At 42.9% G+C, this 25,897-nt stretch overlaps 1 protein-coding gene across 1 annotated transcript in view; it reads left to right on the top strand.

Annotated features, from left to right (window-relative positions):
* The window catches only part of DNAH7 (dynein axonemal heavy chain 7), a 155,582-nt gene that overhangs the window by 1,460 nt on the left and 128,225 nt on the right, over positions 1 to 25,897 (top strand). Inside the window, exons 2-11 of the mRNA XM_083467323.1 lie at positions 4,765 to 4,830; positions 6,131 to 6,239; positions 8,078 to 8,228; positions 8,492 to 8,576; positions 10,151 to 10,331; positions 13,617 to 13,689; positions 17,681 to 17,806; positions 21,965 to 22,084; positions 23,036 to 23,219; positions 25,352 to 25,531. Of these exons, the coding sequence (XP_083323449.1) occupies positions 4,765 to 4,830; positions 6,131 to 6,239; positions 8,078 to 8,228; positions 8,492 to 8,576; positions 10,151 to 10,331; positions 13,617 to 13,689; positions 17,681 to 17,806; positions 21,965 to 22,084; positions 23,036 to 23,219; positions 25,352 to 25,531 (1,275 nt within the window). The remainder of the gene's footprint in view (positions 1 to 4,764; positions 4,831 to 6,130; positions 6,240 to 8,077; positions 8,229 to 8,491; positions 8,577 to 10,150; positions 10,332 to 13,616; positions 13,690 to 17,680; positions 17,807 to 21,964; positions 22,085 to 23,035; positions 23,220 to 25,351; positions 25,532 to 25,897) is intronic.

Genomic DNA, 25,897 nt, shown 5'->3' with positions numbered 1-25,897 from the left:
AGCACAGTGTAGAGTAACCAAAACAGAAGGGGTGAGTCCCAGTACCTTAACCGTCAAAAGGCCAGGGGTAAAGAGGTGCGTTTTTGACACATGACAGACGTTGCAGGAGAATTTAGGGGCTGCTACAGAGAAGGCCCTCTTAAGCTGCCATTCCTCTAATTTCTGAGGTTTGCAGAGCTACCAAGAAACTCTTGCTTGGAGGTGAAGAGAGAGTCATTAGCAATGGGTGGTGAAATGGTCAGGCAAAAATTTAAACTCTTCAGAACATGAGGCGTTTTGGTCTAAAAAAGTGCAAAGAGGCTTAAGAAACCAGAGGCCTTTCTCTTGGGCATGGTCAGCCAATTGGTGCCAAAGAAAGATAGAACTTTTTTTATGTACGCAACAACGGCAGCAAGAATACTTATTGCAAAGACACAAGATCTACCCACCTTGGAAGAATGGCAGATGAAGGTGATAGACTACATGGGACTGGCAGAAATGACTGGCAGAATCCGAAACCAGGGAAGAGAGATGGTGGAAGAAGATTGGAAGAAATTTAAGGACTATCTTGGGAAATATTATAAAATTAGTGAATGTTAGATTGATGTTGGACTGAATTTAAGCGGTTATTAGCTGTAATGATTAAGATAATTGGGGAAAAAAGAAGAAAGAAAGGTGTAAAATTAAGTGAAAATTAAGGGAGAGGATTTGCTGAAGGAATAATCTGAATTGGAATACAAAAAGGGGAGGTATGAGGAGGTCCGAGAAATAAGTTAAAAGAAAACAAGTGAGTGAGATTATATGTGTTTTTAATTTTTTGTATTTTTGTATTTTGTCTTTTTTTGTATAAACTTTGAAAAGTTAATAAATATATTAAAAAAAACAAAAACAAAAGTGCAAAGAGGCTGCACTAATATTAACACTTACCCCCCATCAGGCTCCTTTATATAAAAAAGCAAAAGCAGATTTTTAAAGAGTCGTTTTAAAAAGTCAGTTGTAGAACTCAGTCTTAGCCACAGATTTATTAAACTGGAGATTCCAGACTATTTATAATTCCTGGTCAATAGTCCTGTGACTGTAATCTGTTTCAATTGTTGTTAATGTGCGGATGAATGACAGGTAACAAATTGAAACATCTTGGGACTATGCCAGATCATGTCACCTTGAAGTAAATTGTAGACCTACTGAGATAATAACCATGCACCGTGTATACCGTACATGTTTCTCAAGGTAAGGCAGAGAGATTAGTTGGTCAGGAATTAACATCTGATGTACGCAGAAATCAAATGAGGAGAGATGATAAGAGAAATGATTTTGCACAAGACCTGTCAGTGTGGTGGACCAGTGGACAAAAATATCTGCGCATCATTGTTTTCAGCAGTAGGGGGCGTTCTTTCACTAGCTTGGTTACAGAAATTTATTTAAACAAGTAAGGATTGCCACTTACTGTTACTCTAGAATAGGAGGTTGTGTGTTCCCCCCCCTGAAGTTGATGGAACTCTCTCTCTCTCTCTCTCTCTCTCTGCTATTTAGTATAAAGCAAATAGACGGCTTAAGCTTTCTTTTTTTTTGAAATGCCTTCCCCCGCCCTCCCTTCCTGACATTTACTTAAACATCCGTGCCGTTTGAGGAAGGAGCAGGTGGTGTAGCCATATTTGTTGAAGGAGACTTTAATATATTCATCTCATTAGCGGAAAGTTGATTGCAGGATGACATCCTCTAGGAAAACAAAAATGCAGCCCAAGCTCTTCAAAGTCAGGCATTTAAAAGGGATGTAATCCTCCTTGCAGCTGTTCATATAATTTTTAAATTAGTTTTTGAAAAATAAACTTAAGCAGACAGTTTGTATTTTTTTTTGGGGGGGGAGCTGGTGTTCTCACAACATCTTAAAGTGGCAGCGCTTTTTCCCCTAGAAGCATTTCCAATAAGAGAGGAAGCAGATTCTTTTGCAAAAATAAATAAATAGGTAGGTAGGGCAGAGTTAGGAAACTTCGGCTCACAATTTCTTCCAAAGTCATGGATTGCATAAATATAGAATACAGTGCTACCTTGGTTCTCAAACTTAATCTGTTCTGGGGGTCCATTCCAAAACCAAAGCGTTCCAAAACCAAGGCGCGCTTTCCCACAGAAAGTAATGCGAAACGGATTAATCCGTTCCAGACTTTTAAAAATAACCCCTAATTTACCATGATTTTTACTATCTAATGAGACCATTGATCCACAAAATGAAAGCAATAATCAATGTACTGTACTATAAAATAAATAAGACAGTCTTGTAGATGATAAAAAATAAAATTATTATTTTTTCTTACATACACTGATGATAGTCATTGTTTGGATGGGGGGCTTTTATCCATTTCCACAGTGACACAGTCAGTCAGTCAGTCAGTAGCTGAACTGGGTTCCACACAGTCACAACAACAAATTAACCAGAAAAGCCTCAAAAACAAAAACGCAAAATAAAGAGCAAAAACAAATGCGCCAAACTTAATCCATTCCAGAAGTCCCTTTGACTTCCAAAATGTTCGAAAATCAAGGCGTGGCTTCTGATTGGTGCAGTCGCCCCAGAAAGAATAGCCATCAGCCGCGTCAGATGTTTGGCTTCCAGAAAACGTTTGGAAACCAGAACACTTTTGTTGTTTAGTCGTTTAGTCGTGTCCGACTCTTCGTGACCCCTTGGACCAGAGCACGCCAGGCACTACTGTCTTCCACTGCCTCCCGCAGTTTGGTCAAACTCATGCTGGTAGCTTCAAGAACACTGTCCCACCATCTCGTCCTCTGCCATCCCCTTCTCCTTGTGCCCTCCATCTTTCCCAACATCAGGGTCTTTTCCAGGGAGTCTTCTCTTCTCATGAGGTGGCCAAAGTATCGGAGCCTCAGCTTCAGGATCTGTCCTTCCAATGAGCACTCAGGGCTGATTTCCTTAAGAATGGAAAGGTTTGATCTTCTTGCAGTCCATGGGACTCCCAAGAGTCTCCTCCAGCACCATAATTCAAAAGCATCAATTCTTCGGCGATCAGCCTTCTTTATGGTCCAGCTCTCACTTCCATACATCACTACTGGGAAAACCATGCCTTTAACTATACGGACCTTTGTTGGCAGAACACTTACTTCTGGGTTTTCGGCATTTGGGAACCAAGGCGTTTGAGAACCAAGGTACCACTGTATAGAATAGGTTATACCTTGAAGGAACAAAGCTGTTGGAAGCTGGATGCGCTTTCCAATAATGCATTTGGTATTTCTATAACAATTTTCTGCTCCAGTCCAGTGATGCTGCTCTGGTGCCTGCAAACATCACCCCACGGTGTAAATATTTAGCAGGTAAAGCTTTTTTTTAATATATAGCTATGGAGATTAAATGATGTGAAAACTTCAGAGGCTTAATTTCTGTGGGTGGTATCCAGCTAAAGTATTCTGCCAGTGCAAGGCTGCACAGTGCAATGGAATTCTGTTCCACTGAACTGAATGGGAAAACCAGTTCACATCAAGCATGCATCCCTGTGCATTGTGGTGGTGGCAGCTTTGGGTCTGTGTTGCGTTGTTTTTGAAATGCACCCATTACACCATTTTGGAAATGTTCCTCTTTGATTCCAGGAGATGTGTCTGTGAACCGTTTGAGAGATAATGGTTTGATTTGGTGACTGGGTCGTCTTTCAGTTGGTTAGCTCAAAATCCAGAGAAAGGTGAATTTGTAGCTCCTAACAATCAGGGAATAAAGGATCCCTGGTCCAGTCAAAGGCGACTATGGGGTTGCGGCGCTCATCTTGCTTTCAGGATGAGGGAGCCGGCGTTTGTTTCTGGGTCATGTGGCCAGCATGACTAAACCGCTTTTGGTGCAACGAAACACCATGATGAATGCCATAGCGCATGGGAACGCCGTTTAGCTTCCCGCTGCAGTGGTACCTATTTATCTACTTGCACTGGCGTGCTTTTGAACTGCTAGGTTGGCAGGAGCTGGGGCAAAGAAGAAGAAGGAGGAGGAAGAGGTTTGGATTTGATATCCCGCTTTATCACTACCCTAAGGAGTCTCAAGGGACGCGGGTGGCGCTGTGTGTTAAACCACAGAGCCTAGGACTTGCCAATCAGAAGGTCGGTGGTTCGAATCCCCGCGACGGGGTGAGCTCCCGTTGCTCTGTCCCTGCTCCTGCCAACCTAGCAGTTCGAAAGCACGTCAAAGTGTAAGTAGATAAATAGGCGGGAAGGTAAACCGCGTTTACATGCGCTGCCCTGGTTCACCAGAAGCGGCTTAGTCATGCTGGCCACATGACTCGGAAGCTGTACGCCGGCTCCCTCGGCCAATAAAGCGAGATGAGCGCCGCAACCCCAGAGTCGGTCAGTAGTTTAGACACAGTGCCACCTGGGTCCTGGGAGTACTCAGGAGTGAGCCGTTGCCTCTTAGACTGTGGGGCATTTTCAGTGGAGCGAAATGGATGCAGCCGCAGTTCTTGTGCAAGCTCATTCGTTTTAGTGAAACTGATGCAGCAGCAGCGCTTCCATCCTTCATTTGAATGTGTTTCTTTCAAATGCTCTGCCAACGTTAATGGGAGAAATATATACTGGTGTGTGTGTAGCTGTTGAATGCTGAGGAAAAAAGATGACAGTGTACTGCAATAAACGAGCAAGAGCCTAAGCTTAGGCGTGTTTATTCGCAGTCAAGCCCTGCAGTCCTGTACAGGTCTTGCTCCTTGTAAATGCGATTAGGACTGCAGCTGTAAAAACGTTTTTAAAGCTTCATATTAAAAGTACACATGTCTTATTTTGCCTACTGTTTTCACTACCTTGCAGCCCAAGCCACCCAACAAAGGGAAATTGGAGAAGCCTATAGCAAAATTCTTACCACTGGTGGATAAGGTAATTTTTGCTTTGCTAAACATTTTTAAGCATGCCTTTGGAGAGAAAATTCTGGTGAATAGCAAATGCGTACAAGCATATATCTTGAATAGTTTCTCCGTTTATTGCATTTATACCCTCCCCTTCTCCCAAGGAGCTCAAGGCAGTATATATAGCCCCCTTCCCTTTTATCTTTACAGCATCCCTGTGAGGTGGGCTAGTCTGCGAAAGATGCTGGCAGGCCCAAATTCTCCCAGTGAGCTTTATGAATGCCCTGATTCTGCTGAAGGTTGTGGCAGTGCCTTTGATCCAGATACAGCCATGAGCAGCAAAACTCATGCGTCCCTGTAGTGAAATACATGGCATAACCACTCATAATGGTTTCGGCTTTCATTTCCATTGAAAGATAGCAAGGTACCATTCACATCTGTTAGAAAGGAAGTTCAGGGGCTGCAACTGCCTTGCTTCTGTGCGTATGGCTGTCTGTGCATGGATCACCCCTCACGTAGTAGATCTGTGAGTAGTGGCACTGAGTGCTGCCTTTGTCGACACAAGGCAGATATTTGCATCTGCTGGAATTGTCCCTTCCCTGGGCAGCAACATCAAATACAGGGTTGTAGTTGCTGGACAGCAATTTCAGGAGTACAGATCTCTTACTGTAACCATAAACTGATTTCTAGATCGGGAAAGAGATCCACACATCCAGCAAGAGAGATCTGTGCATCCTTTCCTGTATTGTTTGACAAGGCAAGTGCGTACAGTGGTGCCTCGCAAGACGAAAAGAATCCGTTCTGTGATTCTCTTCGTCTAGCGGTTTTTTTCGTCTTGCGAAGCAAGCCCATTGAAGGATTAGCGCTATTAGCGCTATTAGCGGCTTTTAGAGGCTTTTAGCTGCTTATCTGCTGATCGGATCAGCTGATAAGCGGCTTAGCGGCTTAGAAAAAGGGGGGGGAGGGGAAAAAACCAGCAGGAACTTGCAAGACATTGTCGTCTTGCGAAGCAAGCCCATAGGAGATTCGTTTTGCGAAGCATCTCCAAAACGGAAAACTCTTTCGTCTAGCGAGTTTTCCGTCTTGCGAGGCATTCGTCTTGCGGGGCACCACTGTATCTGAATGCACACCCCTGTCCAAAATGCAGTGGTCATCCAGAGAATTGAATTAGTTGCATGTTTGCAAATCTGATTTACAAATTTTTATTTTTCATTTGCCTGCTTACTGATATCGTTGAATTAATTTCTTTGAAATGGCTTACAAATGGCATTAAGGACTGTCAGGATATAGTTGCTGGCATCTTTCTACAAATGAGAAATTAAATGTTTCAGATAAACTGTAAGCCGATATGGCATCAGAATCCTCCTTCGTTCCACCTGCGGGGAGAGGAAGAGGCGCATGTTCCAGAGGAGTTTATGATAAGAAACGAGGTGACACCTGGTAAGCATAAAGCTGGATGCTTGTGTACAGATGAAAATGGTTATATCACTAGGCATGCATTGTTTTTTGCCCATTGTAATAACCTGGAAGATATGTGGGTGTTCCCACGATCATTTACTGGATTGTATTTTTGCATTTCTCTTTTAGTTTATGGCCAAAATGAAGACTGAATCAACCTCAGTGTAAACCCTGCTAGCTTGTGACTGCATGTAGGGCACACTTGATATATGCACACGATATATATGAACTAGCTGTCAGGCTTCAGGAAATTGACTTCCTCCGCACCTGGCAGTAGATAAGCAGAACAAAGGAAAAAGAGTCTTCTTACTAGTTGTTGTTTAGCTGTTTAGTTGTGTCCGACTCTTCGTAACCCCATGCACCAGAGCACGCCAGGCACGCCTGTTAGAAACTTTAATAATCACAGTGAGGGAACAAAGAACACATCTCCCAGAAATGGTGGTGCTCTCAGTTAAGGATTACACCCTCTTCCATCCCTATTAATCCACATCCCCCCTACGTCTTGTAATCTGAGCTTGTCCCCTCTGTGCTTTCTGTTCTGACACTTTCTGAGCTCTTCTTGACCTTGGGGAGAGCGGAGGAATGCTGTCCAGAGATTGTGAATCTGTTAACTCTCTCTCTCCCAGTGTTTCTTCTCCCAGCTGTTCCCCATCCGGTATTCCCCAGCTTCTGCCTTCTGAACTGCCCTCTGCAAACCACTGTTCCAGATCTATACTGTCCTCCTGCTCCTGGGAAGATTCAGGATCAGGATCAGGGGGAGGGGGTGGCTCCCACCATTCTTCCTCAGTGCAGCCCTCCTCAGCACGGTCCCTGACACTATCTCAACATAAGTTGATAGCTTTTCCAGCAAAAGGTAGCTCAATTAATGAATTAAAACACATTGCACAAGTAAGGGCTTCTTTCCTCAGATGCATCCATCCCTTGTGACTGGCTGTGGCATATCAACAGACCTAGTATAAAGGCATTGTATTTGAAGTACGACGAGGTGATTAGAAAGGGTTGTCTGTGGTGATAGGTTTGTGATGGCCCAATCCTGCATTTCGGTGGTTACTCGGAGCTACAGCCACCAGGGAATGAAAATACACATGTGAACTAGCCCTAATATAAAGGTAAAAGGTGAAGGGACCCCTGGCATTAGGTCCAGTTGCGGACGACTCTGGGGTTGCAGCGCTCATCTCGCTTTATTGGCCGAGGGAGCCGGCGTACAGCTTCCGGGTCATGTGGCCAGCATGACTAAGCCGCTTCTGGTGAACCAAAGCAGCGCACGGAAACGCTGTTTACCTACCCACTGGAGTGGTACCTATTTATCTACTTGCACTTGACATGCTTTCGAACTGCTAGATTGGCAGGAGCAGGGACCAAGCAATGGGAGCTCCCCCCGTCATGGGGATTCGAACCACCGACCTTCTGATCGGCAAGAGGCTCTTAACTCTCTTTTGGGAGAGGCAGGAGCTGATTCTGCAGAGCTTTGGTGTCACACGCTGGGTAGCTCAGTTGGTTAGAGCGTGGTGCTGATAACGCCAAGGTTGCAGGTTCGATCCCTGTTTGGGACAGCTGCAAATTGCAGGGGGTTGGATCAGATGATCCCTTCATAGCTAAGAAAGGGAGGTACTTCTTGTATCATAGGATCATATAGTTGGAAGGGACCACGAGGGTCATCTAGTTCAGCAATGCAGGAATCTTTTGCCCAACACAGGACTTGAACCCACAGCCCTGAGATTAAGAGTCTCATTCCCTACAGACTGAGCTATCCCTTCCAACTCCACAATTCTATGTGGATTTGAGCTGGTACCACACAATATCTTCCTTTCCTCCCCTAGGAGAATATCTGGCTCAGAGGGCGCAGAAGCGAAAAGCACAGGAACCTCCTCCAGCCAGTGATGTGGGTGCCGGACCGTCGACTTCTAAAGCTAAACCTGGTGGCAAAAAGGACCGGGAAAATTTCAGAAGTGCTCTTGTTAACATCATCATGTGAGCTTCTGTGTAATCTTATTTTTTTAGAAAAGTTCTTTCCTCTTTTCGAATGTGCAAATATACATTAATTTTTTCAAAAAAGGATGACCACCAAAAGAAAAAAGGTCAGTTTTGAGAAAGTCGGAAAAAACAGACCTTCCTGCCCAGCAACAGCAGGCTAAGCAAATCCCCTTGCTTCTGACTTAACTGAGATCAGGACTGATTTGCCAACCGGAGTTTGAAAACCATTGTGATCGAATTGTCGTGTTTGTTTTCGTTAGGCAGCCGGACCTTACTGAGGAGCAGCAGCTTTCCATAGAAGAAGCAAAACCTGGAGCAACAGAGGGCATAGAAAAAGACATTTTGGTAAACAAGACAATGACTCTTTGATTTGAGTGTTTATCAAGGGGAAGGGAAGCAGGATTGAAACACTAGGACTGCAGCAGTGATGCTGGGGGCCAGGGAGGCAGTGGTGCTCTCTCATCAATGTTGCTGCTCCCAGCTGTGGCAGGGATGGGGAGGGCAAGGTGGTAAGAGGCTCTGGTGAACAGCGTCCACTCATACACTGCTGATGATCCTCCTTGGGGGTTTTCCAGTGAATTCAGAAGGGAAATAAGGAGCCTGTGGCCCCTCCATGTGGCTTGTGGATGGGCAAACTCCCATCGTTCCAAACTTTCAGCCACGCTGGCTGGGGCTGCTGGTGTTTTTTTTGTGTTTTATTTTATATTCTTTATTGAAAAATAAAAAGCACAAAATTACAAGTGCACCAAGTAAGGTAAAAGGTAAAGGTAGAGGACCCCTGGATGGTAAAGTCCAGTCAAAGCGGACTATAGGGTTGCGGCGCTCATCTCGCTTTCAGGATGAGGGAGCCGGCGTTTGTCCACAAACAGCTTTCCGGGTCACGTGGCCAGAATGACAAAACCACTATTGGTGCAACGGGACACTGTGACGAGTGCACGGAAACGCCGTTTACCGTCCCACCACAGTGGGAAGACACAAAAAGAGTGGGATAGGACTCAAAAAGAAGGAACAGGAAATGGTGCCTGTGTAGAAAACAAAACAGAACAACAACAACAAAAAGATATTGTGTACTTTACACAAAGGGGGAAAAATTGTTATTGTAGTTAACCAAACCTTAACCTAATATGGTATGTATAAAAATTAATTTCAAATGTTGTTAAATTTGTCCATGGCAAGGCTACATTTGTACACAACTTGTTCATGTGCAGTGAGTTTGTACGTATTGTCAATCCAATCATTAAAGGGAGCTACATTGTTATTCTTCCAGTTAATCAATACCAGTCTTTTTGCTGTAGTCCAGAGAGTCCATTCATATTGTCCCTTTGTTAGATTCCATGTGTTGGATGTATAATTAAATTAATGCAAATTTAAGATTGTTCCATACAGTCTTGTAGATCGTTTCTCTTTCCTTCTCCTCAAAAATATTCAGTGTAGGATGTTGTACAAACATATATTTTAAGGGAGCATTATCCCTGTCACATCTCCAGCAGCTAGAGCAGGCTTCCTCAACCTCGGCCCTCCAGATGTTTTTGGCCTACAACTCCCATGATCCCTAGCTAGCAGGACCAGTGGTTAGGGATGATGGGAATTGTAGTCTCAAAACATCTGGAAGGCTGAGATTGAGGAAGCCTGAGCTAGAGAGTTGGAGTCCCTTCCACAGGCTCTGTGTTAGAGGTTATAAGTTTGAAACAGAAAGCAAGGGGAAGTGGAAAGCCTAGTGCAAATAAATACCAAGCAGTCGTGCACACACAGGTTAATTGTAGTTAGCACATTCACATATGTTTCACATATGTTTAAAGTGTGTGTGTGTGTGGGGGGGATTTTGGGAGTGAACTCGTGCATCCATCAATGCCAGAAATAGCTTTGCTTTTTCATAGCATGTTCTGGTCTGAATCTCCTGTGATGTTCTGATTTTGCAGAAATACTACTATTACATTCGCCACGGGATAGATACGGAACACGTGGCCCCAATGGAGGACTCCTGGCTGGAGCATGTCTTGGCACTCGTACCACAACATTTGAAAGTGCTCAGCGAAAGTATCTATGCCCTCTCCGATGAAATGAGAGAGGACTATCTTCTCAGTGTGAAGAAAGCGATAGGTAATGTCAAATGTGATATTTGCTGGAGAAGGTCAGTCTTGAGTACTGTTTCAGCAGGGGTGCATTTTTAGCCCATATGTTGTCCATACTGTGCCTAGAGGAGCCTAGAGGTTTACTGGGAAATATACCAGAGCTTTCTTAATGAAAAGATAAGCAATGATGGACAAATGTCCCTGAAGCAGTTTGCCACCGTTTCCTGTCCAAAATGCAGAAGACAGTGAGATGATGATATATTATTATTATTATTATTATTATTATTATTATTATTATTATTATTATTATTATTATTATTTCTACCCCACCCACCTGGCTGGGTTTCCCCAGCCATTCTGGGCAGCTTATGCTATTAGATCCTAATGGTGAGGCCTACAGGCCTGGCTGTGGTCAAGGAGAAACTGTTTCTAGAGCAACATCTTTGAGGAGGTAACCCTGCACACAGCAGAGGATTCTGGGAACATGGGGAGGAACTCAGCATCACACTATTACAGTACAGTGGTACCCAGTGGCGTAGCGTGGGTTGTCAGCACCCGGGGCAAGGCAAGTAATTTGCGCCCCCTAACCCGTGGATTTGCGCCCCCTAACCCTAACCCCCAGATGTTGCGCCCGGTGTGGCCGGCCCCCCCTGCACCCCCCACGCTACGCCACTGGTGGTACCTCAGGTTACATACGCTTCAGGTTACAGACACTTCAGGTTAGAGACTCCGCTAACCCATAAATAGTACCTTGGGTTAAGAACTTTGCTTCAGGATGAGAACAGAAATCATGCTCCAGTGGCGTGTTGGCAGTGGGAGGCCCCATTAGCTAAAGTGGTGCTTCAGGTTAAGAACAGTTTCAGGTTAAGAACGGACCTCCGGAACGAATTAAGTATGTAACCAGGGGTACCACTGTAATGCAAGCATTTTGGCTTGCTGGGTGGAACAGTCCCCACCTCCTCCTGCTGTGCACTGTTCTGGGATTCTCCTAAACCTCCCAGAGCCAATTTTGGGTACACATGGTGGGAGAGGGGAGAGGGTGCAAAACCCCATTTTGCAAGTGATGTGGCTCAGTTGCATCCTGCCCACGGTGTTCTAACTGCTCTTTGTTCTAAGGAGCACATCCTGCGTAGGATTCCGTTTTGCACTTGAAATATACTCAGAGTCGCAAAGTGATTTCATGCTCTTTATTCAGCTCATAGTGGTGAGGAGGAATGAATGAAAGTCCCCTCACAGTATCTGCTTTATATACATTATTTACACAATGGACTGCACATGATTGGCTAATTCCGGAATTCTACTGTAAGCCAATCAGGTTGTGGATTCACTTCTATCTGGAGCAGGATTGGGTGGTTCCTGCCAACCAATCATACTGCTGCATTGTTCTAGGACCAATCAGACTGCTGCATTCTGAATCCTATTGTTCTAGGACTAATCAGACTGCTGCAATTTGGATCCTATTGTTCTAGGACTAATCAGACTGCTTCAATTTGGATCCTATTCAACTCAGTACATAACAGCACTCTTCCAGTCGTTCTGCCTGTGCAAGATGAAAAGATCCTGCCCCTTGCCATGTTTTTGAGGGTCTCCCGGTCATCCCCCAGAGCCAATTTGGGCCGGCATTGGGGGAAGGAGAAAAGGGCTTCTGCTGATGGGGTTTGTTAGGCGAACGCTGCCCTCTGTTTACAGGGGGAGGTTGCCAGGCCTGTTGAGCCCCATCAGCAGCACAGAGAAAGTTTGAAAGCCTCTGTGTTGTTACTGTTTGCTGCCTTTATTTGTCACTTATGCCGTAAAATGACTCAAAGCAACTCACTGTTGTAAAAGCGTACACGATTTAAATTTTTTAAACGCTATTGGAAAAATATAAAAAACATTATTGGCTGGTTTTGACCTTCAAAGCCCTTCACGGCCCTAGGACCCTCTTACCTACGGGACCGCCTCTCCCGGTATGCCCCACGGAGAGCCTCAAGGTCCATAAATAGCAACACCCTAGTGGTCCCGGGCCCTAAGGAAGTTAGATTAGCTTCAACCAGAGCCAGGGCCTTTTCAACACTGGCTCCGGCCTGGTGGAACGTTCTGCCTCATGAGACCAGGGCCCGGCAGGATCTGATTTCTTTCCGCAGGGCCTGTAAGACAGATTTCTTCCACCTGGCCTTTGGCTTAGAGCCAATTTGATTCCCTCCCCCTCTTTCTTTTCCCTTTTCCCTTTCTCCTCCTGTGATGAGGCTGCATTTTAATACTTTAATGTTTCAATATTTTAATGTTGTATTTTAATCTTGTTTTTAAGTTGTATTCCTTCAACTTGTTTTTATTATTGGTTGTTAGCCGCTCTGAGCCCGGCCTTGGCTGGGGAGGGCAGGGTATAAATAAAAATTATTATTATTATTATTATTATTATTATTATTATTATTATTATTATTATTATTAGGGCTCATCCCAGTATCGTAGAAAAGGACAAGTCTTATTCCACCCTACTAAAAGATGAACACCAATGCAGACTAGGGTACCATCATCCCATAATAGGACTCAAATTAAGAGCCAAATGCTTGGGTAAAAGTCTTTGCCTGGTGCCTAAAAGTCGATAATGGCGATGCTGGGTTCGTCTCTCTGGAGTGAGCGTTCCACTGTAGGGGAGCCACTTCTGTTGCAGAATGCTATCTGTAAATGAGTGATGCTTGGAAACTCTGGCCCTTTAGGTGTTGCTGGGCTGTAGCTCCCATCATCACCCCTGACCATTGGCTATGCTTTCTGGGGCTGATGGAATCCATCAACATCTGAAAGTCCGCAGGTTCTCCATCTCTGCCGTAAGCAGAATAGCGTGTGCCACGGTTCATTCCCAATGCATTGTTGCTGGATAAGTTGTTCTGGAAAGCACACATAAATTCTGTCTGAAAGGTTTAAACAAACAGGATTCCTCTTGGAAAAGCTTTCCATCCATTCTGGGCATAGAAGCCTGGTCTCCATAGTTCTTCTTTGGCCGTAGTCCTAAACACACTTATTACGATGTAAGCCTCACTAAACACTATGAGACTTTATTTCTAAGTAAACATGCATAAGAATGCACTGTGAGGGTTTTTATTTCCCAGCTGCTTTTAATTTTCTGCTGGTTCAGCCTTTTTATGTACACTTATTTTGTTTTGTTTTGCAAAGCATTCTTAAATCAAATGACTTTGATCCACGTTGCCTTCGGTTACTCCTGCATAACACCCTTGAAGTCTTTTAGAAATAATTGGTTCGGCTTCTTTGTCACAGTCCTTCCCCTGTTTTGCTGAGATTATTTGTGTTCTGTTCTGTTTTTCATGTCTCCTTTTAGTTGACTTTGTTTTGAGAGACCCCAGAGAAAAGGAGGAAGACAAGAAGCAAGTTCTTCCACCTCATCGTGAAGAGTAAGGAAACGCTACTTCAAAACTTTTGCCTAGAAACTGTAACAGGCAAAATGTCTGAAGCTGCCTTAGAATGCATTTCCTGTGCAATCTTAACCTGGGAGTAATTCACATTTCCCCACAATGGTTCTACTTCTATGCATGGGATTGCGCTCTTTAAATGAGTCAGACCCCATTGGTGCAGTGATGATATCTATCCTTCTTGGCAAGAGCTCTCCAAGGTTTCAGACAGGTCATTCCTACCTTCTAGCTGGAGATACCAGGGCATAGCTGTCAACTTACAGATTTGAAAATAAGGGACCAGCAGCCTCGAAAATAAGGGATCAGCAGGGATTTTCCGGGCACAGGTATGTTCAGCTTCTGAGCCCCTCCGAGCCAAAGGCAGAAAGCCCAGCCAGCAGCCAAACGAAGCCTCAAGCGGTGGTTCCCACAGCGCAGCAACCCGGCAAAGGGGATGCAGCAAGGAAAACCACCGTCATCTTTCTGTTGGGAAGAGCTGAGCAAAGGCGAGTCCCCAGGCAACGCGGCCGATTTGATCGGCACAAGGCATGCAAGCTCCACCGCCCAGTCGTTCTTAGACTCCTTATTGGGTGAGCAATGCAGCCAAGCAACACAGCTGGAGCCTCCCTGGCCGGCCGGCAGGGAGTGAGACAGGCTCCTTCCTTTGAAACCCAGGAAATTTAAGGGATAGCATCAATAAGGGACAGCAGCGGGACACGGCGCTGGGATAAGGGAGTTTCCCGCCAAATAAGGGACGGTTGACAGCTATGTACCAGGGGTTGGGCAAAAGATGTGCTCTAACACCCCAATGAACAGAGGGCTCCCCCCCTACCCTATATGGAAATGCAGAATGCTCTGCTTCCTGGTTTCTAGCTGTTGTGCAATGCATTTAGGTAGAGCTTCAGCCCGTAAAAAGGTAAACGTAAAAGAATGATGCAAAAGATGGGGTTAGACCAGATGTTTGTCTAACAGTAGCAGTGCCTGAAGTGCAAACCTTTGTAATGAATGAAATGCAGGATTCCACCACGGGCGTAGTCAGGATTTTTGTTTTGGCAAGCTTTTGTTAGGGGGGCAGAATCTCAGATTTGTATTGATTTGTATTGATTTAGGAGGACAGCTGACCCCCTGCCCCCCCCAGCTAGACCAATGGATTCCACACTCTGAGTAGGTCTTAGAATGTGCAACAACAGTCCAGTTGAGCATGTGGATTTCTGTAGTGGAGCTGTTGCGATTCCTAGCTGAGTTACATATTGACCCCTGCTCCTGTTGCAGATTTTGTTTAGTCCATGGGTTAATTTGTAGTTGACCTTTCTACTGACTTTTCTACGACATATTGCTCCTTCTTTGCCATCAACTTTATGGATCTCATGATCACCCTGGTTCTCCTCGTTCTGCCCTGCACTGAGCATGCTGCACATTAAGTTTTAATGTTTTTCAGATCTGGGGACACAAAACTGTATTTTTAAATGTAAATGCTGTTGCAGTGTCACTAGACTTCAGAGCAGAACATGACAAAAAACCAATGATGATGATGATGATGATGATGATGATAATAATAATAATAATAATAATAATAATAATAATAATAATAATAATAATATATTTATACCCTGCCCATCTGGCTGGGTTTCCCCAGCCACTCTGGGCGGCTATCTACAGCCTTATTGGACACCAAACACAAAGTCACTGTTTTACTATTATGTAAACCTGTAGAAAACAATAATATAGCTCTTATTATACAACTTTCTATTGAAATGATTATGCGACACAATTGATGTTGGCTTACAAATGCCTGCAAATGAAGCATTGTGCTATTATTACAAGAGAAGCCCTAAAGCCATTGACCACAAAAAACACCCCCCCCCTTATTTAGTGCTAAGTATTGAATAAGAGTTGCTGCCACAAAATAAGACAGACTTATGAGAAACACATTTTGCAAGCTAAAGCATGGGTGCTGCAAGCTGCCAGGTTAATGCATAAGAAAAAGTACAACGGCACTTTCATTATGCTTCGTGTTCGAAGTGGATGGTCTGGCTGTGTAAACAGCACCAGGATTTATTGCAAAGAAGGTACAAACATAGGCACGCCCAGGAAGTGATGCTTTCAGGGCCCGATGGCGTCCAATACCTCTACTGTCCTTGCCAAATCAGCTCTCTCACAGGTAGCCTAGACATGTGGAACAGACCTAATAGATGCTCCATCAGGAGGAAGAGGTGGGTATCTGCCCTTTGGAGTGTAGTAGGACCAGCATTAGTGGCCAGGACATCTGGAACAGCTGGGGAAGAGGACATGCTTTTGCTAATTCTGCCCAGCATGCTCCTTTGCCAGGGACTCCTTGGATGAAGTTGAGGGTTGTGCTGCGAACAGCTAGCCTACTGGGAAAATAATAATAATAACCCATCCCCAAGACTCCTAACTGCACTAGTGGCCAAAATTGTGGAAACCTTTTGGAAAAGGTTTGATAACACCTGATTGGCTCTCTAAATGCTCCTGCTCATTGGCTACATTCAAATGAAGGAAAGCTACGGCATATCCTGAAAGTTGTGCTTCCTTTTTCTGGTTATTTGCCTATAACTTTTGATGGAATATAGATAATTGAACAAACTTTGCTGCATTACATTCTTCATTAAATTATCTTTCCATTGATATATAATGTTATGGTATTGCTCCAAAATAAAGTGGTGTTATGAGCCACCAAACTTCAGAAATACGTTTTTCCCCAAAAGGTTTCCACAATTTTGGCCTACCTGGTGTAGGTAAACCAGATGGCTGTGGTACCTTGGAGGACAGCAATACTACAAGGTGCAAGGGTTAGGCTTAACTAGCTTCCTTCCTTCCTTCCTTCCTTCCTTCCTTCCTTCCTTCCTTCCTTCCTTCCTTCCTTCCTTCTTTCCTTCCACTCTCCCTGCAATTTTTACTCTGTTAATGTTGATCTTGCTTTGTGTGCATTAAATAAGAATGGGTTAGTGGTCTCCATCTTACTATAATATTGATTTTAGGTTCCCATAGGTTTATTGAACTGATGGTTCTATTTTATGATAGCTTGTTGACACGCTTTCTAATTGTGTCAAAATGTGATGCTGCGTATTGATATTGGTTGAATTTTTAGGCAGAGGGCCTTCTCGGTAGTGGCGCCCGCCCTGTGGAACGCCCTCCCACCAGATGTCAAAGAGAAAAACAACTACCAAACTTTTAGAAGACATCTGAAGGCAGCCCTGTTTAGGGAAGCTTTTAATGTTTAATAGGTTATTGTATTTTAGTGTTCTGTTGGAAGCCGCCCAGAGTGGCTGGGGAAAGCCAGCCAGATGGGCGGGGTATAAATAATAAATTATTATTATTATTATTATTATTATTATTATTATTATTATTATTATTATTATTATTATTTGTGAATCAATTTGGGCCTGCTCCACCTTATAGGGAAAAAACATATATAAACAAACACTGAATTATTGTAACTAAGTAACGGTGGGGTGCCTTGCAGTGAAACCAACACTGTGCGCATCCAGCCAAAGACCCGCAGCAGAAGTTCCATTGTGTTCAATGGGGATCCTATAGAGTCTATAGGCATTTGGGAGAAAGCATCATGCTCACCGGCAGATTTTGTGCCTCTGACAAACTCACTTCCTTGCCTGTGTGTACACTTAGTAGTTCTAAGTGTACTTCTAATTGGTTAATTAACTACCTAAGTTGTATGCATAGGGCTAATTAATTTGATAAGGCCTAGGCATTCACAAGGGATTTTGGCTTAGTAAAAGAATTTCCAAACTCAGAAGAAAATCTTCACCACCACCCTATTTAATTTTGATATATTTCCCCAAAGGTGTGTTTTTAATTTCTGACAAGCTGGTTTGTCTTTTACTTTTTAAAAATTGGGTTTGTCTTTTACTTTTTAAAAATTCAATAATGCGGCACAGGTCTATCTGTACTCCATGTATCTCTTGGGCTCTCAGTGTTACTAATTTGTGAGGGTTTTCCCCCTTTTTGTTTATAGGATGGAGATCGTGCCCAAACCTTGGAACAAGTCCTACCTGGCAGCTCGTGCCTATATAAATGAGCATTTGTACGCGATGAATCCCACCATGTTGGCTGTTCTGGATCTCTGGCAGACATCTTTTAAGTAAGCAGGTGTTTTGAATGCACAGATGTTGCACTTCGGTCAATGTAAATGTCATAATAAATAATAATAGTAATAAATTTTTATTTATACTCCGCCCTTCCCGGTTCAAAAACCGGGCTCAGGGCGGCTAACAACAAATTTAAAACACTGTAAAACACTTAATTATAAAAGCAGCATAAAATACAGTATAGAAACATGAATAACAATAAAAATCAAAAATCAAAAATCAATTAGATCCCCAGGGCTAGCTGGCTGAATTGGTCCTACTTGGGCCAGCGAGGTGGTCAGGGGAGAATTAGCTTTGGGGTCTCAGAGTGGGTGATCTTCATAAAAGGGGGGGGGAGGGAAGAGAAGAAAATAAAAGATCAGGCAGAATTCAAATGTGTAAAATGTGTTTACAGATGTGTAAGTAAAAGTTTCCCAAAGTCGGAGAAGCAGAAAAAAATGCTGTGCCTCTGTTGCTTTTCTACTCCTTGTACCCAAGGCCTCGGCCCAGTATACCCGCAGGAGCGTCTCCACTCCCCTTGTTTAGCCTAAGGCCCAGGTCTGAGGGCCTTCTGGTGGTTCCCTCACTGCGAAAAATGAGGTTACAGGGAACCAGGTAGAGGGCCTTCTTGGTAGTGGCGCCCGCCCTGTGGAACGCCCTCCCATCAGATGTCAAGGAAATAAAGAACTATCTGACTTTTAGAAGACACCTGAAGGCAGCCTTGTTTAGGGAAGCTTGTAATGTTTGATGTTTTCTTGTGTTTTTAATTTTCTGTTGGGAGCTGCCCAGAGTGGCTGGGGAAACCCAGCCAGATGGACAGGGTATAAATAGATGATGATGATGATGATGATGATGATGATGATGATGATTATTAGAGAGCCAGTGTGGTGTAGTGGTTAAGAGTGGTAGACTCGTAATCTGGGGAACCGGGTTCGCGTCTCCGCTCCTCCACATGCAGCTGCTGGGTGACCTTGGACCAGTCACACTTCTTTGAAGTCTCTCAGCCCCACTCACCTCACAGAGTGTTTGTTGTGGGGGAGGAAGGGAAAGGAGAATGTTAGCCGCTTTGAGACTCCTTCAGGTAGTGATAAAGCGGGATACCAAATACAAACTCTTCTATTATTATTATTATTATTATTATTATTATTATTATTATTATTTCTTCACAGACCCCTTGCATGTCTCCACTTTTCTCTCTTTTGGGGCTCTCCCCCAAAGCCACCCTTTGTGTAAAGCTTTTGGACTAACCCCTTAGGCTTCACCCTCAAAGCAGAATCCTAAGGGTGCAATCCTAGGTCCTACCTACGTATGACACCAGGAGACAACCTCCAAGGCACTTGGTCTATGCACTGCTCACCTGATCATCACTGAGAGCGAGGTCCTTTGGAGGTGTGTTGTTGGTGCCAGCAGCACACTGCTGAAGTCATGTTTGCAAACTGTACCCGCAAATGGACATGTGTCTTCTCTGTGTACAACAGAGGCCCCTAGTCCCGGTCGCAAGTCAACAGGCATGTGCAACTGTCACATCAAAATCTATTGCAGCAGTATTGATCATGCATCCAGGAGCTAGTTTCTGCTTTTCCACGTTACAGTTCTACAGTTCCAAGTCTCTGAAAAGCAGCCCAAGGCTACTATAAGCAAATATCATAGTTGAGTAATTGTGCTTCTGGAACTCCACAGCTTAAAAAATAGCTTGCTGGGAGGATAGTGAGCAAAAATATGGCTGGCAGCGAAATGGCTAAGCGCTCTTCCACCCATCACTCAAAATTACAGTGCTCCAAATCTGCTTTAAAAAGACAAACATTTAGTACTTAGTTATGCACATTTCTGCATTAAGTATTTGCCCCTTGGATCTCCTCTTAATTTGAAATACTTCACTTGTGGATGTTGTAAGGAAGGTAGACAACAAGTTTAAACGAGCAAGATGCCTAAAAGTTTCCGCTTCGTTCACTGTCTATTTTTTTTTAAAATCCCCTGTTATTTTTCTTATACCATACTTTATTCTGTTGAATATTGTTTATTCATTGCCTCAAACTGCAAAACATGATGATCGCACAAATGACCAGTCTCATCCCATGGTGTTTAGTAATCAGAGGTGCAGCTGCTTAATTTTGAACATCGGCAAGTAATAGAAATAATAAATTCAAAAAGAACTAAAGCTAAACTAATAGCTGAAAATGTTCACCCTGGGCTGTCGGTATGAAGGGAAATAAGACGAAATTTGATTGTTCTGTTGTGGCAGGGCCTCATTCTGACAGCAAGAGCCCGGGAGGAACTAATTGTTGTCAGAGCACATTATCTTTAAAACATTTCTAGAGTTGTGCCTAATTAGAATAAGGTTTCTGTCCTGACAGAGCAAGGTCACAAATGTTACCATTTTTCATTTAAATCAGCTGTTGAGTCAATTCCCAGATGGAATATTTTCATCCCTGAAGCTCAGATTATTTCATTAATAAATATATATTGTGGTAAAAGAAAAGACAAGAAAAAAATTCCTTTAAACTGTTGCTTTGTCATGCTTAGTTTTGTTCTCTTAAGTCACCAGATAGTTACCTTTATCGGGGAAGTTTTAATTGAGTTGTTCGTTCTTGCTATGTTTTCAGGCGGCAGAGAAGTACCTGACAGCTCATCAGATAGTTTAATAAATTTTAATTTGACATGTCAGCTAGTCGAAAAAGATAATCTGCAGATATATAATATAATATAATATAATTATCTATAAAGATAATAATAGGCAGCTAATTTTCTTTGAAAGATATGGAATCTGATTAATTTTGTTTTGCACAGGCAAAATTGTTGCTCTGGGAATTATTCTTCAGGATCCAGTGGGTTTGTTCTCCGCCAAATGTAATTGAAAAGTTGAGAATTACTACCTTGTGGTCCTGACATTCTTTGTTTCATTTCCCTCATTAATAAAAGATCAGCAGAGCCAACTATAGGGGGCGGAAGGGGCTACAACCCCCTCAATATTTGTGGGTAGGGGGCTGAGTATTCTGCCTCCTCAATATGGGGGACAACTCAACGCCCCTGTAAATGAATTATATTCCCTGAGCAAAATACCTGTGATTCCTTCCTTCCTTCCTTCCTTCCTTCCTTTCTGAAATCACACATATTTTTATGCTTTTATGTACAGAATTGCCCGAGACAATAAAGATTTACAAATATAGGAGACCATTCATGCTGTCCAATTACAAGGTTCGCCTTCTACTTGGCTGATTTAAGTAGATTCTACTTAAAGAACATATTTGTTCCTGTGGAATAAGAGAAAAAATGTGTTTGGACCATGTTGTCTTCTTTTGCACTTGGTATAAGCAGCCCAGGGAGTGGCTCATTCTTGATTTATTAAAAACTTTACCCAGGAGAGCCAATGAAATTTGAGTTTTTAGTGTTTTTCCTATCCCTTGCACCAAATAGGAGGCAAATGGTGAAGTAAATTTTCCGTTGTCTCCCCTTTGAGTCTTATGTTTTCTTATTATGTTAATTACCATGTGTGTTATCAACTTTTATTGAAGATATGTGATTACTTTTATTTGAATCCAGATGCCTTTAAAAGCATTCATAAGAATTTTGAAGCCGTCTAGATTCAAATCGAGAAACATACTGTTTCAAGTCAGAAGACGCGTGCTACAATCTGGATTGTACATAAGTTGTACATAAGCTGTTAAACTAAGGCACCTTCCATTCACACACTTGTAATCTGTTTTCATATTTAATTATTTGAAAATGTAAACAGAAAAAGCAATCGCAGTCCATAGTATAAAGGCAGTATACTTCTCCTACAGCCCCTGGGGGCCCAGTTACACAGTAACTATCTTTATACAGTGGTGCCCCGCAAGACGAATGCCTCGCAAGACAAAAAACTCGCTAGACGAAAGGTTTTTTCATTCGCGATTTGCCTCGCAAGACGAATTCCCCTATGGGCTTGCTTCACAAGACGAAAACGTCTTGCGACTTTGTTAAACCATTTAAACCGTGCTTCGCAAGAAGAAAAATTCGCTAGACGGCAAAAATTACGGAACGAATTAATTTCGTCTTGCGGGGCACCACTGTACTATGAACTACTTTATACTATATACACTGAAGTTGTTTATACTGAAGTTTAAAGCTATAAACACAAGAGGCAAGTGACTTGGGAAAAGGTGTTTACCAGATTGTTTTCATGACTCCTACAGAAATTTGCGCTTATTTGATAAAGAAGCATTTCATAATCGTTCGGAATCGATGGAGCTCTCATTCTTCCAGAACATAGTTGTGAGGCATATGGAAGCTACCAAAGACGCTCTTTTTAAAAAGTAAGACCAAAGCGTATTCTGTGAATAATGTGCCTCAGGTTTAAGGGCTGGCCACAACTCCTTTTTCGATTGCTTGTTCAGGGATGGAGTTTGCTGTCATACTTGAAATGCTGTTTTTGATATGAATACTATAGAACTGTCTAGAGGTATGTATACTGTATGTGTACATCAGCCTGTCACTACTCTTGTCTATTCAAATGGAATTAATTCTGCTCTTTGTTTTCATTTTAATTTCCTGTTAATCTGCAATGATATTATTTTGTGGGGGAGGGTTTGCAGTGGTTTTTTTTCATGGAAGAGCCCACCATATTTCGTTTGTTGGGAAAGATTATTCTCTTAGCCAGCGTGTTTATTGTCATTTGGAGTGCGGAATGTGGCTGTATGACTGTACAGTCGTACCTTGCAAGTCAAGCAGCCTAGTTCTTGAACATTTTGGCTCCCGAACGATCGAAACCCAGAAGTGAGTGTTCTGGTTTTTGAACATTCTTTTGGAAGCTGGTCGTCTGACGGGGCTTCCGCAGCTTCCGATTGGCTGCAGGAGCTTCCTGCAGCCAACCAGAAGCTCCAATTTGGTTTTGGAACATTTTGGCTTCCGGAACGGATTCTGTTCGACTCCCAAGGTATTGGGATCCTATTGGCTAGTGCCCGTGACATCACTGATGTCAAGCAGCTCACATCTATTTGATGCTTCATACAATGTATTGTCTGGTTGTGCAAGACAGGACGTTTGAACCCTTAGGAGAACATGGGAAACCTGTTGAGGGGACATTATAAAAGAGAATGCTTCTGCGTGGCCTGCGGTGCCGCAGATAAGATGGGAAGTTCTTGTTTTTCTTTTAGTGGGGTAAAAAAGGTCATACTGACAGAAACAATTTAGTCAACAAAACCAAAAATAGTTTTAAAAGGTGTGTTCAGGTGAGATTCACTTTAAACATTTCCTTTTCCTTTCAGGTGGTTTCCAGAAGTGCAGAATATCTATTACCAAGGCAATAAGCGAAAGCAAGTGCCGACAAATGCCAGCAGTGCTAAATTAGAGGCCTTCTTCAACTGTGCTGCTACTTTAATGACCCAGCAACTTCAAAGTTTAGCTTTGGTTTCAATGCAGGATTTTACAGATTTAATTGTAGCCCCTCCAGTAAGTAAGATTTCCCGGCTGGACTATGAACTTGTCTATACATGCCCCATGTTTCAGTGTGCTTCTTTATGAATATATTTTCTAGGAAGATAGATATAGATATAGATATAGATATAGATATAGATATAGATATAGATATAGATATAGATATAGATATAGATATAGATATAGATATAGATATAGATATACAGTGGTACCTTGGGTTAAGTACTTAATTTGTTCCGGAAGTCCGTTCTGAACCTGAAACACCACTTTAGCTAATGGGGCCTCCCGCTGCCTCTGCCGCGCCGCCAGAGCACGATTTCTGTTCTCATCCTGAAGCAAAGTTCTTAACCCAAGGTACTATTTCTGGGTTAGCAGAGTCTGTAACCTGAAGCGCCTGTAACCTAAAGCATCTATAACCTGAGGTACCACTCTATCTGCAAAAGGCTGTGAAAGATCAGGCATTTTTTGGGGCTTTTGATACACAAAGGAACACCGCTGTAGCTTGGCTAACGTGACTTATGCTCAGCTAGTGATTGCGAGTCTTGAATATTCAAGGGGAAAGGGTGAATTCAGACACGTGAAATTATTATTAATGCACTGATACTTTGCCTAGCAGGGGAGATACCATGATCGCGAAGATTGTGATTAATGTACTGATTGCAATTATCTTTGCAAATTTGAAAGTCAGGGTGGAACAGGTGTCAATAGTTATCAACATGACGAGTCAGCTCAATATTGCCTCTCATTGGCCTGCTTTTCATGTAACGGCATGTCGTAGTTTTAGCATTATGCAGTGAGCCTCAGTAAGCCTTGGAGAATACTAAGTTGGATGAACCAATGGCCTGGCTCAGTGTAAGGTGGCCTCATTCCTTCATATCTTGATCATGACTCAGGGACTTTTATGTTTCTTGTGAACAGATAAGAGACATCTGTACCTAAGTCATTGCAAAACGAAACAGAAGCCATTGTTTCAGCCCTGAAAACTTGACGTTTCTTTAAGAAGGGACAAGTGTCTGAAGAGTCCAAGAATGCCACAACCCATCCCCACACATCATAATAATAATAATAATAATAATAATAATAATAATAATAATAATAATAATGTGATATTTTTCTGGGGAAAGAGGTGCCGGAATTCACCATGAAAATCTCCCTTGTTCTCTTAGAATGGCAATGGCATCCACCTGAGATGTTCTGGAACTGAGTTCTTGCGGGTTCCAGCTGAAAAAAGCAATAATAATAATAATAATAATAATAATAATAATAATAATAATAATTCAATTTATTTTATCAAAATTTATCCAATTTTTTTATCAAAAGATCCCAGGGCGGTGAACAACATTAAAAACACATTACAGAACATCAACAATAGAAACATAATAAAAACATAATAGGAAGCATAAAGGTAAAGGTAAAAGACCCCTGACAGTTAAGTCCAGTCGCGAACGACTCTGGGGTTGCGGCGCTCATCTCGCTTTACCTGCCGAGGGAGCCGATGTTTGTCCACAGACAGTTTTTCCGGGTCATGTGGCCAGCATGGCATGACTAAGCTGCTTCTGGCAAAACCAGAGCAGCGCACGGAAACGCCGTTTACCTTCCCGCCGGAGCGGTACCTATTTATCTACTTGCACTTTGACGTGCTTTCAAACTGCTGGGTTGGCAGGAGCAGGGACCGAGCAACGGGAGCTCACCCCGTTATGGGGATTCGAACCGCTGACCTTCTGATTGGCAAGTCCTGGGCTCTGTGGTTTAACCCACAGCGCCACCCGCGTCCCTGATAAGAAGCACACTGACAGCTTAATTAAAAAGAAAATTAGCCATCATAATAACAGTCCTCCCCTCCACACTTTCACAGGCTGTAGATTATTGTATAGCCCTAGGCCTGGGTAAAGGGGAATGTTTTTGCCTAGCACCTGAAGACATGTAATGATGGCACTAGGCAAGTCTCTCTGGAGACAGCATTCCACAGTCGGGGAACCATCACAGAAAAAGGCCTATTCTCTTGTTGCCACCCTCTGAACCTCTCTGGGACGGGGGGCAGAGACAAGGGCCTCAGATAACAAGCGCAGGGTTGGAGTCATAATACATTGAGCCTGATTGCTTTCTCTTCTGCATGCTAGCTAATGCATTTAGTTTCTTTTCGGCAGAAATCTCATCGAGCCTATGAACACTCAGGATTTATAATAAGGCTGATCCTTGAAAATGAGAGTGTTAAGTTTGAGCCTACATTTTCTGACTATGAAGTCATATTTCTGAATATTTATTCAGTTATGGTGAAAGCTGTGAACCTGCTGCCCAGAGTGGAGACCAAGCTTTATTCAAAGTGGGTAAGCAATTCTCTAATAACATAGTTTGTTGCTTTTCTGCCAGCCTTGAGCTAAAAAACTGAACTAGTGAGCTATAGATCTGAACTGTTAGTTCCCTGGAAGTAAGCTCTGTTGACATCGGAGGGGATGATTTCTCAGTAACATTCTCCTGAAGGCAGCCCTGTTTAGGGAAATTTTAAATGTTTGATGTTTTATTGTGTTTTTAATATGTTGTTGGGAGCCACCCAGGGCAGGGTATAAAGAAGAAATAATAATAATAATAATAATAATAATAATAATAATAATAATAATAATAATACAGTGGTGCCTCGCAAGACGAAAAGAATCCGTTCTATGATTCTCTTCGTCTAGCGGTTTTTTCGTCTT

Source organism: Podarcis liolepis, assembly GCF_965112155.1.
Source record: "Podarcis liolepis genome assembly, chromosome: 1".
NCBI classification, from domain to species: Eukaryota; Metazoa; Chordata; class Lepidosauria; order Squamata; family Lacertidae; genus Podarcis; species Podarcis liolepis.
The sequence above is the reverse complement of the archived record's forward strand: the minus strand, read 5'-3'. Positions and strand labels throughout refer to the sequence as shown.